At 34.4% G+C, this 17,260-nt stretch overlaps 1 protein-coding gene across 1 annotated transcript; it reads left to right on the top strand.

The window, feature by feature from the left end:
* Window positions 1-1,030: 1,030 nt before the first annotated feature.
* On the top strand, window positions 1,031-13,218 carry LOC147388471 (dihydrolipoyllysine-residue acetyltransferase component 2 of pyruvate dehydrogenase complex, mitochondrial-like). Its single transcript, XM_086418073.1, has 19 exons — window positions 1,031-1,224; window positions 2,900-2,993; window positions 3,217-3,263; window positions 3,465-3,562; window positions 3,647-3,687; window positions 5,377-5,432; window positions 5,524-5,598; window positions 5,708-5,800; window positions 7,118-7,363; window positions 7,511-7,583; window positions 7,867-7,970; window positions 8,053-8,138; window positions 8,256-8,331; window positions 10,148-10,215; window positions 10,298-10,364; window positions 10,468-10,563; window positions 12,376-12,478; window positions 12,576-12,671; window positions 12,765-13,218. The coding sequence occupies exons 1-19, from the start codon at window positions 1,186-1,188 to the stop codon at window positions 12,833-12,835; spliced, it is 1,629 nt and encodes a 542-aa protein (XP_086274199.1). The 5' UTR covers window positions 1,031-1,185; the 3' UTR covers window positions 12,836-13,218.
* The last annotated feature ends 4,042 nt before the right edge of the window (window positions 13,219-17,260 follow it).

Raw genomic sequence — 17,260 nt, 5'->3', positions numbered from 1 at the left:
CTCAAGAGCATTCCAGGCAGATTGTGACGTGGTATGTCCAACAATCTGAGCCATAATCTCAGGAGTTAGAGAAGAATAGATCCAACTTAGGATTAACCTATCTTGTCTACACCAAGTTACAAACTCCGGATTGATAGTTCCAGTAGTAGGAACAATTTTCTCAGGACAAACTGATAAACCTTCAATGAAATTCTCAAATCCATTTGCATAGATCCCATTATCCGTTTGTGATCTCCAAATGACATAGTTTGATTTATCAAGCTTAACAGGAAGAATATGATTAAAGAACTGCAAACTTGAAGCCGGAGCAAGAGAAGAAGAATGAGATGCTCCAATTGATTCTGAGAAGGAAGAGGAAGAGGTCAATCCAGATGCAGAGGTCGACATGAAAGCTTAAAAAAAATTGGTTTCCAGGAAATTAGCAAGAAAACGGAAAAAACTAAGCTCTCATACCAAGAAAGATTTTGTAAACAAATGAAATTTCTGTAAAACACTCTTCTCTCAACATAAGAGAAAGAATCATAAACCTCCCTCATATATATATAACATATTACAAGAGAATACATTTAGTTTGTTACTCTAAAACTAACTTTATAACAAAATCTATAACAAACTCTTCTAACAGAATCAGTTAACTACAGTCTTCTAGAACTCCAGCTAGATCCAAGTCATCATGATGAGCTGGAAATAACTCACATGCTGACATGGATTTCTTATGGCTTCAGTGGGCATATAGCCGTAGATGTTTTTTTTACTTATAGCTCACGAAAAAACATCTACGGTAATATGCACAATACTTACGTCATTGTGTCACCTTTGTGTCATCCCAGCGCGACTCAAGAAATATTAAAGGGTGAGGATCCCAACATGAAGGGTAGGTGAGGTTAAAACATTCACGAGGTTGAAACGGACAAGAAGAGTACACCACGTGGCAATTATAACATCTTTATCAAAACTTGATGGAGATGTCCTTATCGTTGAAGTTTCCCATTGAAATCGTGGGTGGTATATATACATATACGTATTTGGACAGCTGATGCCCTCGCCAATCGCCATTCTCTCTCTGTTTAGGTAGGGAAATTGTGCGATCCACCTTCAACGATTATAGGGTTCTTGAATTCTTCGACTTGCGATCGAATCAGAGCAAGAGATCTGTAATTGTTTTGGTTTGAGATCAGCAAAATCATGACTTACGCATCTCATTTGTTGCGCCACTCTAGAAAGGTATTCGATCCTTCAAATTCGTTCTTAGTTTCTCCTTTTTAATTTGTTGTTGTTTTTGTTTTTGTTGTTGTTGTTGTTGTAATCTTACAACATTTATGATAATTTTAACTGTAAATTTGTTAAATTTCAGAAGAAAATAATCTTTCCCCAGAACTTTGTTTTTTGATCGATTATTTACACTGTTTGATCCATAAAGGGAACTCATTTCGAATTGCTAACCTGATTTCGTTATTTGTTGGATTAATAATGGACTTTAATTGAAAGAAAATGAGAAATTAAGAAACCTAGTTCATAACACGCTAGGATTGTTTACCTATATATATATATATATTTACTGTACTTGGTATTGTTTGATCAACAATTTAATCGTTGGTGTTTGCTAGGTTATGATTGTGACGAAAAATGACAAGAAAATGGCTGTTGTCAAACTGAAAAGGAAAAAAAAAAAATACTACTTTGATTAGGTTCATTCTAACTTAGGCTACTTTTGGATGGGAGACCTTGGGGCCTCTGTGTGGAGTATGGAGTGTAGGATCATTGTCCTAAATGCATATTAGGAGCATAGTGACAAAAATCACTGATTTTTTTTTTTTTGGTTTGAAAATATCTTGATCAATTCATGATTTTAATTATTGTTGATTAAACCACCAACTTTTCGAAAAGTTGCAAAGTTTTTTAAAAAATCGCTGATTATTCAAAAAATACGGTTAATCGACCGTTTTCTTTTAATACCGACAAATTTTATTTTTACCATATTTAGAGTATTATTTTATCATTTAATATATGAAATACATATGTTTACATTTTTACACTTTTTTAAAATAAAATAAAAAACTATCCTATGTTTTCCCAATTTTTTCCGAAGCTTTCATTTGCCGAATTATTTCCGAACCCTGAATTTTTCACTATGATTAGGAGGCATCTTTTTGTCTCCTCTTTTGTAAGATACCCATATCCAACTTTATAAATGTTATTAAAGATTGCTGAGAAAAGTGGATGAAGGATAGATGTGGCATGGCGGCTACCACATCCTCTTTATTGGTGTTTTGGTTCTAAGTACCACGACCTATTGTAATGAACACTTGAAACTGTACCCATGTAAGCAAGCAACATGGTTTTAGAATTTATTAATTGGAAGAATCTTGTTGATGATTTCTAAAGTTAAAGCTTTGAATCTTTGATACACTTTTGGATATTGGGATTTTATTATTACATTTTAAATGTTATTGTCTATGGTACCAGTGTAAATTTTGAAATATTTGTTAAAAGAATTGGTATATTTGTAAGCACACTTTCTAGGGTTAGTGAAGATTTATTCAATGAACGCCTCATTTATTTACTTTTTAATCCTTTCGTTGCAAATTCTCTCTCTCTCTCTCTCTTTCCCCTTCTTCTAGTTCAGATCAGGGTAAGTGTCATTGTCAATTGATACTTATTTTACTGACTTTCTTTTCCTATGTTTCTTTTTCTAGGTTAGAATTTAGAGTCTCATACTTTGTCCCATAAAATAGCTTCTCTGGCTTTTCTTTAGCTATTTCTTTTCCATGCTATCGATTTTGGCACATTTTGACAAATCTCTCACATCTTTTTTTACTATCTCTTGTCTGCTTTGAGAGTGTTGTGTTTTGATACTACTTTTTATGAGTTAATTTGTGTTGAAATTTGTGTTTTTCAGCTGAGGAATGCTCGCAACATACTACGAAATGAGCCTGCCATTCTTGTTCGTTGGTTTTCTAAGGAGGGTTGCCCTTCCATCAATAAAGGAGAGGGTGAGTAATTGATCAATATGTGTTGAGTTTCCAATAAAAAAAAGAGAAATCAATATGTTTAGAGATCTAATTTCCTCTACAGATCTTATATTTAAATGTAGTGGGTCAGTACTTTTTTTTGCACAACATTGAATTTTGCATTGTGGGGATTGATCAATTTGCATATTGACTGTTTCACTAAGTGTGGATTCTCGTGTTTTAAGTAGATTTTGTTAATTTTCAGATCTATTAAAGATTCGTCGACCTGGTTATTTGTCTGGAAAGAGAGAGGTAAGCTCCTCTGGAGGCAATCAACAAATTCAACTGCAGTTGTAGAGAGAAAATTTTGATATCTTTGCAGTGATTTTACCCTTACTATTTTCCTTCTATTTGTACATTTCTCTTCTGTTTGTCTCTCTGCCGTTGCTTCATCATTTAAGCTAAATTTTTTTCCATCATCTGCACTAAGAGCCAAAGTTATACTTTGTTTAGACATATTTGCTAGGGGAAGTCAAGAGCAACTTATCAAGAACGCCAACCAGAACTAGCAATCCAATTGTTCACTCTGTGTTCAACAATAGTTTCCCATGGTTTGTTCTGGCCTCACTATGCCATCTTTCAATAACCTTTGATGTTTAAGTATATAAAAATATATATTTTTTGCTCCTCATCAGCTCACAGGCATTCTCGAAGAGAAGTTTTGCGACAGATTCAGGTATGGTTTGGTTACTCTATTACAATCTTTTTATCTGCACTTAAAGAATGTGAATTATAGCCCTATTGTGTATGATGTGTGTTATTGATTATTTATGTACAGTAAAAGCATGCCAGAGATGTTTCTGCATGGTTGTCTACAACTAATTGTTTATCACTTTAGAATTATAATTAATATATCACCAACACATGTGTCATAGATTTGAGTTTTATCTGTCTATATCCTACCCGTGCCACCTGAAAAAAGTTACGGATTTGGTAGAGATCTTTAGGTGTAACTTGGGTGCATAGTATCTCCTTGTTCTGGAGACATCTTGAATTCTTGATATATTGTACTTCTATGCAAATCTAAGTAAAAGATTTAAAGAGCTTGCATGAAATGGTTCACACTACTTGCTGCATTTGTCAAATCAGGTCTAATAAGAATAAAGTAAATCGGCCTCTTCACCAATCTTTCATACATCTTTGGATCCTCTTACTATTATCCCTAATCTAGCTTGAGCTCACTAGTTTCATGGTCATGATCCAATTCTTTCTTTCTGACATAAAAATCTTCCCTTCTCATTTGGCAACCTCAATATTCAACAAACGCTTCAAACGTTCAAGGTATTGGATACTACCTAAAACCTATATTACTTGGTTTGTTGGTTCAAATTTGGGTTCATGGTTCCCCACTCTAAAGTGAACCTGGTTCATAGGGGTAGGCAGAGATAATTATATCTTGGTTTACTTTGGTTCCCTAAATCGGTTTTCTACCTTGGTTCACTTGTACATATATATGATTAAGTAGACTAGTTATAAGTACAATTATATTGTTAAAAACTTCTAAGTTAAATAGAAACAGATTAATATAATAATCCAAATTCTAAATATAATTATATAAACAATGAAAAAAAAAAACATAATAAATTTGGTTTGGTTCACCGATCCCAATTAAAATTTGGTGGGTTTGTGGTTCACTTGATTTTATGAAACCAATCCGAATCGTATCGTGAACTGTTCGGTTTGTACCAGTTTGTGGTTTGGAATTGGGTAATGTAGCCTAAAACATTGCTCTAGTGTTGCTTGAGTTCATCTGCAAACTCAGTGTTATCACCATAGTATTACATGAGCATGTAACCTCAAGATATTAATGCTGCCTTCTTATTGACAAACGGTGAAGGGATTGCTTATCTTGTTTCTTTTGTTCGAACTTTTAGATACTTGTTAACTCTACAATTATAATTCGTGGAATATGAAAGTGAGTAACCCTTTTCTCTAGTATATGGGTGTGGGTATGGGAGTGGGTGTAAATACTTTCATTAGTAGTGTCTAATGGGGCTTGGTTTTTTCCACTTAGCCATGTGGCATTGAAAAACTGCCAGTTATTTTTCATAGTTTTGTTTTGATTTGTTTCAAGCATAAGGTGCAGGGACATAACATTAGATTTTCATTTTTCTTGATTGATAAGATCTTTTTTCTTTATGATATAGTTCACACATATTTATTTTCTTTTTGGAATTCATTCATCTGGGGAGGCCATTAATAATACTTCTTTTTTCTCTTATAATTTATGATGATTTTCGGGTCAGATGTCTACCACTATACTCTTATTTTTATTTCCATAATGGTGCAGTGTGATCATCCAAGTTTTTTGGGTAGTAGTAGATCACCCAAATAACTGAGTATTATTTGGTAAATATGGTTTCAGGGCTTCCTCCACACCAAGAGATTGGAATGCCATCACTTTCTCCTACAATGACTGAGGTATTTAACCTTCTGCATGTGTGAGCATTTGGACCACTCATCAAGTCCCATGTTACCTTTTCTGATTAAATGATTCTTTTATGACGTTCAGGGTAACATTGCACGGTGGTTGAAGAAAGTGGGGGATAAAGTTTCTCCTGGTGAAGTACTATGTGAAGTTGAAACAGTAGGGTCTTGCTTTTTTCTTAGTTCAAATTCTGTTGTATGGTAACCGATCTGCTCCATGCATTTATCATGGTTAGATAAAACTGACACTTATGTCTACTTTTTCTAAGGATAAAGCAACAGTTGAGATGGAATGTATGGAAGAAGGTTATGTTGCTAAGATAATCCATGGTGATGGGGCAAAAGAAATAAAAGTTGGAGAGGTATTTCTTTCATCCTGTATCATGTTTTCATTTGGTATGTTGCCCTCTGGTTTCTTTGTTTTCATTTGTGAAAATTCTAATCACACATTTACGTGCCTTTCATATTTCTCTTTTGATACTGCCTGTTTTTCTTTTTAATTAATTTGACAAATTTATTAAGAACAAAGGGGCCGAGGTTGAGAAGACCTTACAAGATGCAAAGAACAAAGAAAATAGGAAAGAAGTAACAACACGGCTCCAAGCTACTCTCCCTCTCTACGAAGAAAATCCCACCATAACAGAAAGTCTTCGAAGAAGACACCCTTCAACTCATTGAACACTATGCACTAGAAAAATTGATAACCCAACAAACTAATGACAACTTCCTGAAGTGAAATGCCCATTTCCATCAAATGCCTGATAATTCCTCGGCTTCCAAATGTCAAACACACAGCAAAAGAAGCCAGACACCATAGAATCCTTTCCTAAAAGCCCTGATCTGCCAACACAGAAACACAGAAAAACTGAGGAAGGGAAGCAGTAAGAAACTTTAAAGAGAAAAAGCTGGGCAGACCAAATGAAGGAAGTTACCATGGCCGGAACTTTCGGCCCTCAAACCGCTGAAGCTGGGAACTTCAATGGAGGGGCATGAGATTAGGGGTTTAATTTCCTCTTCTTTTGTGTAGTGTTTTGGACCAAAATTCCTCTGGTTACTCTTAAAACTGCGCTATTTTTCATATTTACTATTTTGTGCGCCCATTTATTCATTGGGTCTTCAATCTGTGATCCCTGCTTTACACTACTTCGGTGAAGGTTTATTTTGGTGGTATTTAGATGGCCTAACTGATGATTAATAGATCTAGTATTGAATTTTGGTCTTTCTTGTCTAAAATGTTAAAATAATATTAAAGTTTCATGAAACACATGTCATGATCTCTGTTAATGAAAAAAACAAAAGAAGAAAAAAGGGGCAAAAAACAACTGGAAAACAAGATTCGTTTATTTGTTATTCTTCCCTATTTTATTGTCTTCATTGATATTGTAGCCTCTGTACATTCTACTTTTTTGGCACCATTCTTCTTTAGTTGTTATATCCACAAACAACACTACCTATTCATTTATTTCTCCGTTTTATGTGTATTTAATGGTTACAGATCTTGGTTCATAGGAATTATTGTAATTCCAAAGCACGTCCAATGAACCATACATATTATAGGACCTTTACTTGTATAAACATATTATTGTATTTACAAATGGTTACAAGTTTTAAAGTGCTAAGTTTGACTTGGTTGTTAGTTGTTATTATAATTGGGATCTCATCTTGTATCCCTTAATTAGGTGATTGCCATAACGGTGGAAGAAGAGGATGATATTGCAAAGTTCGCAGATTACACACCTTCATCTTCGGGTTCTGATGATGGAGTTAAAGAGTCATCTGATCCTACCCCACCCAAGAAGGAGGTTGCGGAACCTGTTTCTATCAGTGCAGATGAGCCAAAGATTTCAAAGACCGATGAAGCTTCTCAATCGGGAGATCGCCTTTTTGCAAGTCCTCTTGCTAGAAAATTGGCAGAAGATCACAATGTTAGTCGTTACATTTGCTCCAACAGAAATATTCTAATTCAATGTGTTAATTGTGAATAAGATTCATTTCTTGGTGCTATTCACTAATAAACAATGAAATTTTATTTGTTCTAGGAGAATGTTTATCATTTTCTTATTTGGATGTAGGTGCCTCTTTCAAGCATCAAAGGAACTGGTCCTGATGGGCGCATTGTGAAGGCCGATATTGAAGATTACTTGGGTATATTTTTTTTGTTATATGCTTCTTCAGTAGGTTGCTCCAAGGCTATTTTTGATTCATTTCATCATTTGGTTTTTGTCAATATTCTGATAAATTTTCTTTCCTTTGTCTTCGAGGGGATATGCTGACTGTGTCTTATTTTATTTATTTATTTATCTTTTTGAAGTACCATTTCATTCATTTGCAATTGATTATTGGATAATTGATTATTATAAGTGATCATGGTTTTCTTTTTTCAAAATTTCTTTAGGCACTTATTTGGGTTTTTTCCTTAATGATGTAGCTTCTGGTGGGAAGGGTGCCTCAGCACCAGTCTCCAAGGCCAAGGATGCACCACCACCAGCAACTTTAGATTATACAGACCTCCCACTTTCTCAGATAAGAAAAGTAATTACATTTGGAGCTTCTCCATTGTATTTTTTAGCAACAATCAAGCTCTATCTTATATTCGTTCTTGACTTCTTGACAGGTCACGGCTTCACGCCTACTGCTCTCGAAACAAACTATTCCTCATTATTATTTAACAGTGGAATCCTGTGTTGATAAACTCATGGAGTGCGTATCAGTTTGCCCCATTCCCTAAACAAAAAATTATATGTGATTTCTCTGTTATTGTCATATAGACTGTTCTGAATGGCTATTGGCATTAAATACTCATTTTTCTTGTGACAGCTTGCGTAACCAGCTTAATTCCCTACAAGAAGCTTCAGGTGGGAAGCGGATATCCGTCAATGATCTTGTAATAAAGGTATGCTATCTTCATATTAATTCTGTGAGAATTTCAAGTTACAATGCATCAGAAAGCATGCCCTTTAGAGGTAAAACACAAACGCGAGATTGATGAAGCTGACCATTTTATTTAATTTGTTTTTTTGCCTTAGTTATGGCACGATGGTAAATGATTAGTATGATATGTTTGACATATATGTATGGGAAGCGTTCAGATGCCCTAAATAGAGACAAACATTGTGCCAAACATTTTTCAATATATGGGCTAGAAGTTTCGGAATGGGCTGATTTTTTGCGAGGATGATCTCTATGGTGAGGAGATCGCCCTCACAAAAAATTAGCCCATTTTGAAACTTCTAACCCCATCAAAAGTGGTTTACAAATAGTTAACGGTCCGCGATTCTTCAACTTGTAAACTAGGGTTAGGAGTTTCAGAATGGACTGATTTTTTGTGAGGATGATCTCCTCACCATACAAATCACCCCATTCTGAACTTCTAACCCATATATTGAAAAATGTTTCGCTCTCTATAGGGCCTCCAAACGCTCCCCTATATACACATATGGGCAGGTTCAAGGGCCATATACAAACATTGTGCCAAGCATTTTTCAATATTTGGGTTAGAGGTTTCGGAATGGGCTGATATCTTGTGAGAATGATCTCTCCACCAAACTTCTAACCCCAGTTTACAAGTTGAAAAATCGTGGTCCGTCTAATTTTTGTAAGCCACTTTTGATGGGGTTGTAAGTTTTGGGATGGGCTGATTTAATCATGGTCTGTATATTGAAAAATGTTTGGCACAATGTTTGATTTTGTACATGTATATATGGGTTGGGATCCGTTGACTCGTGTAAAAACACATGATCCCAACCATTTAGATACATAATCCAACAGTTGAGATTTATGCGTATCTTGATAACAAATATCTCGGAGATACTTATCCCGATAATAAATATCAACCATTGAATTTTGTATTTAAACGGTTGGGTTCGTGTGTTTTCTCCATGAGTCATTCTTTACGAGTTAAGGGATCCTAACCCTATATATATATATATATATATATATATATATATATATATATATATATATATATATATATATATATAGATATGGGAAATGTTCAGCACCCAACCATTTACCCAACAATTTGCCCAACATGTTTTGTCCTACATGGGTTAGAAGTTTTGGAATGGGCTGATTTTTGGTGAGGATGATCTCTACGGTTAGAAGATCTTCCTCACCAAAAATCAGCTCATTCCGAAATTTCTAGCCCCATGTTTACAAGTTGAAAAATCGTGGACCGTCCATTTTTTGTAAACCATTTTTGATGGGTTAGAAGTTTTGGAATGGGCTGATTTTTGGTGAGGATGATCTCCTCACCATAGAGATCATCCTCACCAAAAATCAGCCTATTCCAAAACTTCTAACCCATGTAGGACAAAACACGTAGGGTAAAGTGTAGGGTGTTGAACGGGACCCTATATATATTACAGATCGTGTGTTTTCTCCATGGTTAGGATCCGTAGACTCATGAAAAATGAACTCATGTTTACGCACAATCCTGACCATGAATGTGTGAGATCCAACGGTTGGGATAAAAGATGGATCTCGAGAATATATTACAGATCTTTACGATAAACTCAACCATTGGATCTCACATATACATGGTCAGGATCGTGTGTGAACATATGAGTTCACTTTCATGAGTCTACCAATCCCAACTCACTTTCATGTCCCCCACCCCCAAAGAAAAAAAAACAAAAGAAAAACACCAACCCATCCATAAAACCCCTCCCAAGATTCTCTGAAGTGTAACTGTTGAACAACATTTGCAGGCTGCAGCTTTGGCTCTTCGCAAGGTTCCTCAATGTAACAGTTCTTGGACAAACGATTACATCCGCCAGTGAGTATAAACAATATGCAGTATACTTAAATGCGGCTATATGACACTTATAGTAACAATTTACTCTGGCTACTGATTTTAGGTACCACAATGTGAATATCAATGTTGCTGTTCAGACAGAAAATGGACTATTTGTTCCTGTTATCAGGGTGGGTGATGCCATCAGTTTAATATCCTTAAAAGACTTCATGTGTTTTTTTAGTTCCATGGTAAGCTATATGACATCGTGAGATTCCCATTATTTGTTCATAGGATGCTGACAAGAAGGGGTTATCTACAATCTCTGAAGAAGTCAAACATTTGGCACAAAAAGCGAAAGAAAATAGCCTGAAACCAGCAGATTATGAGGTGAGTGGATGCTTTTAGGATTGCTATTATAAAATTACTGGTTGGTGGACTCGCCCGAGTCATCTAGGTATCGTCCATGAACGAGATGGATAGACAAGATGTCTCACATGTGTAAATTCTCGTGAGACAAACGAAATGACTTGGACGATATTTTGAAAACCTCGGTCAAGTCAGTACAACTCGTCAGAGTCAACTGGGATTTTGTATATTTTAATTGAAATTAATTTTTTTTTTAAATTTAAATATTTATTATCTAAATAAAATATGATTTTATGATCAAACATCCTCTAATCGACCTTATTTTCTAAAAAAAATTATAATTATTTTATGTATATAGTGAAAAATAAAAGGTTATATTAGTCTTTTTACACAATAAATGCTTATTTACATAATAGATACTTGTCTCTCACATAAGAAATGTTAAGGGCATTTAATCTTTAGAATTAAATGTCTTGTTTGGAATAAATGATTTGACAATCAATGCAAACAAGCATTTATTATGTAAAAGACCAACATACTCCTATTTTTTTTCACTAATAGACAATGAATAGGGGTATTTATTGAAAGAAAAAAAGGTGTTGGATTATACTTACTTATTCATATATATATATATCTATATATATATATAATATATATATATATATAGGGATATGTTCAGCAACAAACATTTGGCAAACATTTTTAGCAAAACATTTTTCAAAACATGGGTTAGAGGGTTTGGAATGGACTGATTTTTTGTGAGGAGTATCTCTACGGTGAGGAGATCATCATCACCAAAAATCAACTCATTCCCAAACTTCTAACCCCATCAAAATGATTTACAAAAAATGGATGGTCCACGATTTTTCAACTTGTAAACTGGGGCTAGAAGTTTTTGGAATGGCTGATTTTTGGTGAGGATGATCTCCTCACCGTAGAGATCATCTTCACCAAAATCAGCCCATTCCAAAACCTCTAACCCATGTTTTGAAAAATGTTTTGCCAAAATGTTTGTTGCTGAACGGGACCCATATATATATATATATATATATACACATATATGAATAAGTATAATCTGAGTTAAATGGTTTTTTCTCGTCCTAGAAGAGTTGAATTGTCAGAGACAACTCAGTCTCATCCATGAATGAGATGAGACATCAAATCGAGTTTTGAAATCATGCAAGCATGTGCTTTACAATATATATATATATATATATATGGGGGGTGTTCAAGTGACATAAGTAAAAACATATGTAAAAACAATCATTTTTCAAAATATGGGTTAGAAGTTTCAGATTGAGCTGTTTTTTGTGAGGATGATCTCTGTGATGAGAATATCATCCTCACTAAAAATCAGCCTAATCTGAAACACTTCAAAATCCATCAAAAGTAGTAAAAATCGATGGTCCACATTCTAAATCACTTTTGATGGGGTTAGAAAGTTCATATTGAGCTGATTTTTTGTGAGGATGATCTTCTCATCATAGAGATCATCCCCACAAAAAAATCAGCTCAATCCAAAACTTCTAACCCATATTTTGAAAAATGATTGTTTTTACATATGTTTTTACTTATGTCCCTTGAACGCTCCCCATATATATATATATATATGTGCAAGGGTAGAATGGTCTTTATAGTTAAATTACAAGATTATGTTTGAGATTCAAATAAATCTTAGAGCCTTTGCAGGAGTTGTCCTTTAATGTAGAGAGAGGCTTCTAATTGTGGACAATGAAGCCAGTCTGTGTCAAACCCTAGTAAATTCGTTATAGTAATAGATAATAGTTTAGCAACTTCATACGATCAGCAAATCATAATGGAGTTAATTTACAGGGAGGCACATTTACTGTGTCAAACTTGGGAGGACCATTTGGAATCAAACAATTCTGTGCTATAATCAATCCTCCTCAGTCCGGTATTCTCGCTGTTGGGTCAGGTAAGGTTCACTATGGCAGACATTTACTATATCCATAATAGCCGGTCTCTTATGTTAGATTTCTTTTTTCCTGATTGTCACACTTGGTTTTGGGCAGCTGAGAAAAGGGTAGTGCCCGGTGCTGGTCCCGATCAATACAACTTCGCTTCGTTTATGGCAGTTACACTGAGCTGTGATCATCGTGTAATTGATGGTATGTAGCTCAGATATATAAAGTTGTTATTTATCTTAGTAAAGCAAATCTCAACAGCCCTAATTTTTTTCCTTCATGTTACTTGTTCTTTAGGTGCTGTTGGTGCTGAATGGTTAAAAGCATTTAAAGGCTACATTGAGAACCCAGAGTCCATGCTACTCTAAATGAACGTCTTTTTATCGAACATTTTTGCCGTGTTGAATTTGAATAAAGGTATTCCAAGCAACCCAAACATTTCTTTGTTAACTTATCCAAGTTTCTATTTCGATTGGCATGGCTGGATATCCATCTCCAATCACCTTTCTCCTTTGGAATCCGGTTTTCGTGTATAGTGGCGTAGAGTAGTTGAGGATTGAGGCATTGAATCCTGCTGGCATGAAACATTAGTTGTGCTTAATTTTTTTCTTTTCTTTGTTAGTTTTCGGCTTTTGCATAAGAGTGTAAAGACGGCCGTGTAGTCTTCCGAATGTTATGTTGTGATTTAGAATTGCAATGGTGGTGAATGGATCTTCATCAAAGCCTTATTCCAAAAAGTCAGGTTAATTGATTTTGCAATCTGAGTCTGTAAAATAGGGCTGCAATGGATAGAATCAGATCCAAAATCCGATCTGAAAAACGCATGGTCTGGAATCTGGATGGAAGTTTTGGATCCGATAAGGACCCGATCCAACACCATGTGAAAATATAAATTATATGGTATAGGTTGCAAGTGTATCATCATCTTTTGGATTAGTTTAAGGAATCATGTCCATTCAATTATATATACATTAGCTATTTATCAAACCGGATTTGATTACAAATGTTGAGAGCTGGATCCGAATCCATTCCAACTCTTATGCGATTGGTTCCATATGGATTCCAATATCATGGATTTGGATACAAGATCTTTTGTGCGTTGTTTAACCCTTCTCCATTTTATAGACCTAGTAGGTTAGTAGTAGCTCTGCATCCAAACATCATCTATTAGTAGAAAGTTGTGCTCTATGTTACTTGGTTAGCTCGGTTTGAATTCGGGTTCGGGTCTGCCATTCTAGAATGAACTCTGTTTGTAGGGGGTTGGTAGTGATAATTCGTTTCTTGCTTCGCTTTTGTTTCATAGATCGGTTGGCAGTTTGGTTCGCTTGTGCATATATATGATTTAAGTATACAAGTTATAAATACAATAATTCAAATTTTAAATATGGACAATGAAAAATTATTTGGTTGTTGAACGAAACACAACCAAAATTTGGTGGATTCGTGGTTCTCTTGATTTTACGAATCCAATATAAATCACACCACAAATTGGTTTGCTTTGTATTGGTTCATGGTTTGGACTAGTAGCAACGAATTGGGAAACATAGGTTGTGCTTGTGCGCAATCTATAAGGGTTCTCAAAGGGTACCACTAGGGGTTAGCTGAGATGGTAAGAGTGACTGGGTTTGTTCCCTGGGTCACACCGTTGAATCTCTATGTGTCCTTCCACATAAAAGTGATTATATTTAATTGTTGTACACGTGTACATAAGATCTGTTAAAGTTATAAATAAATAAGACTTAATGGGTGGAATCATACCTTAAATTCGATATGTTTTTATTCAATAACTTTGGATATAGATTGAGAATTTGCGTTATGAAAATCTATCAGATTAGTTTTGTCCGATGGTAGCATAATTTAATAAAATTGGATAAAATATATAGTTATATAATTTATTTTGTTCAAGAAGGTTTGATCTCATCTGATTATTATTGAGTCCTAATATTGAGATCTAATGAACCCTTCTCGGATAGGTCTCAATTCGACCTCATTCTAATCCAGACCTGATCCATTGGTTCCAATCCTTACTGAATTTCTAGAATATATTAGGGATGCAACTTAGTTCGATTTGTGGCTAAATTAGAACCGAACCAACATAGGTTGGTTCTACTAAATAAGAACCAAAATCGAACTGAAATACCAATAGAACAGAACAAACCCAAACCAAAGTAAAGTCGGTTCAGTTTGATTCCATTGGTTATCAATATCCTATTAACTTAGTTGGAAACAACGTATTTTTAAAAATAAAATAAAATGATTATATAATAAATCATTAATCTATTTATAAAAAGAAAATCATTAATTTAAAAATCATTAAGCTATGTCCTAACTCCTAAAATAATTCATATAATTGAATAAATTTATTTATTTCTTTATAAGGTCTAGTTCTCGGTTTGATTGGTTCTATACAAGTTTTGAACCGGAACCGAATCAAATTGATCGGTTCTCCATTTTCTAAACTTAGAACCAAACCGCAACATACTCCAAATTGAACCAAATTAACCTAAAGCTATGGGTTTGGTTCGGTTCTCAGTTTGAACCGAATCAAATTGCATCCATAGTATTTACTTTTCACCCAAATGAAACAGTTTGCTGTGGTCTTTGATACCAAAGACTTGATGCACACACAAAATGTCACGTGTCACTTTGAAATCACACGTGCCGGGCCTAACAATGTTTGGTCAACCTCTAGATGCAAACATCCATAAGGATTGAGGACAAGAGTGTGCCACGTGGCGTTTTCTGGACGTTGACATCTGTATAAAAGTTGGATTCGTATTCGTAAAAGATATCGTCAGTGGTGACGACGTGATGCAAATCTAAGTCGAAAGTATTATCCTCATTCCCACTCTTATATAAATATAAAGGTACTAAATATACATTATTTTCTCATAAAAATAACCCTAGCGTTGTATCATCATTAGTGCTAGATTAGAATAGATAGTAAATTGATGGGCGGGAGGGACGTTAATGTGATGGACCACAGGTCCATTATCAGCAATGGAACCCAACTTGCACCATCTTATGGTGCAGAGTGTTCAATCATTTAGTGAATTTTATTTTATTTTTGGACAAAAGACATTTGAAGTGGCTGTCCTTTGGAGGAATCCAATTAAACTAAGAATTATTTTTTTTTTTTCTTAAAGAGGGCAGAAAGATGAGTTATGCTTCATTAAATTGAAAATTGGATAATTAGAGAACAAAATATTTCTGGATTGAGTATGATAGAGATGGAGATGCTAAGATGAATGAGTAAAAAAATATAAAAATTAGAAATAAACGTAGTTGTGAAAATACAACGAACCTAATAGGTAATAAAATATTTCTAATAATTTTAACATACGGAAGTTCTTTTTAAAGGGGGGAAAAAGTAAAGTATTGTGCCGAACAAGTAAGGGTAATCAATGAGTTCTTTGGTGGCAAATTCAATAAAGTTAGTTAAAGTAATCGTAGTAAAATAAAAATATGAAAATTTTGAATTAGATCGTGCTACTTTGAAATTTGTTGATGTTTTTTTTTATAAAGATGGTTGGATATGTGCAAGGTAGGCAAGTTAAAGATCCTGCAAGAATGAGAAGAAGATAAAGGTGTCAGTTAGTTAAGTTGGTTAAAGCCTATAAGTGTTGATACCATGAACCTGAGTTCAAAATTTGCGTTCATCTGCTAATACCAATCCACTTGTTGTAAACAATACAACAAAAAAAAAAAAAAATGCAAAATAAGAGATATGAAGAGATGATTAAAAAGAAGAAAGATTGAAGTGGTAAGAGAAGATGTATGAACATATTTCAATATAAAAAACCGGATTTTATATAAAAATTGAATAAAATTTGATCAACCCTAAATATTTGTTATCTCAAAAGAGGAACACTCATGAATTGAGGAGGATTTGGATTATTCCTTGACAATGCTTTTGGTGTCCTGAGGTGAACATTTCCAATGATTCTTTCTACAATAATGGTTTATTTAACATAAAGCAGATATACTTTGGGCCACTTTTGTCCTATAAATCTTCGCATTAGCACAAATAACTGATGTTCTGTCAAGATCCCATTGGCCGCTACTCTTCGTAAACAAAGAACAAATTATTCTTTTTCTTTTTCTATAAACATAGACCAGACCAGCACATCCTAGCCATGATGCAAGTTATATTCCTTCTTGTAGTTGAAAGTAGATTAACTTGACCATAATTTAGTACAAATTCACATTCTACACAAGTTTAATTAGTTGTCATTCAAGTCGATTGTATTTAATAAAAATTACATCGAACAGATGATCGTTAACCATCCGATGAGCAGAATTTTGTATAAATCACTAGTACCCATAACCCATATATTAAAAAAAAATTATGGGATATTAAGATCATGAGATTGGTAGAAACTTTTTATCATGACCCACTAAGTGGATGATTAGGATTGGTTGACACACCAGGCTACCATATTAGGTTGATGCAACTAAGAAAAACTCCTAAGATTTACTAAAACTTTTGGAACATTATTCTATCTTAGTGACCATTTAATTTGGAGGGTCAGGCCAGTGGGAAGAGATAGGATTGGGAGATAAGATGATAGATTCAGAATTACAAGGATTCATTGGTAAGTGTGATTGTGTTAAATGGGACAGGTTGTGTTCTATGGAGAGAGAGAGAGAGAGAGATTTGGCTTCTTTATGTTATTATATTTAAATTATTTGAATATAAGCCAATAAGAGAAAAGAACATTTATTCCATTATGTCACACATCCACTATTATATAAAGCTCAAGAGGGGCCTTTCCTTCTTCACAAGTCCAATC

The sequence above is a fragment of the Akebia trifoliata genome, chromosome 12, assembly GCF_017979445.1.
Source record: "Akebia trifoliata isolate Shusen 1 chromosome 12, ASM1797944v1, whole genome shotgun sequence".
Classification (NCBI taxonomy): domain Eukaryota; kingdom Viridiplantae; phylum Streptophyta; class Magnoliopsida; order Ranunculales; family Lardizabalaceae; genus Akebia; species Akebia trifoliata.
This window is presented reverse-complemented; position numbering and strand designations above follow the sequence as displayed.

Bases quoted from the DNA above. Each gene is read 5' to 3' on its own strand.
- LOC147388471 (XM_086418073.1), top strand. From the start codon at position 1,186: ATGACTTACGCATCTCATTTGTTGCGCCACTCTAGAAAG. The intron at 2,994-3,216 runs GTGAGTAATTGA...GTTAATTTTCAG, and splicing joins TTCCATCAATAAAGGAGAGG to ATCTATTAAAGATTCGTCGA. The intron at 5,433-5,523 runs GTATTTAACCTT...TATGACGTTCAG, and splicing joins TTTCTCCTACAATGACTGAG to GGTAACATTGCACGGTGGTT.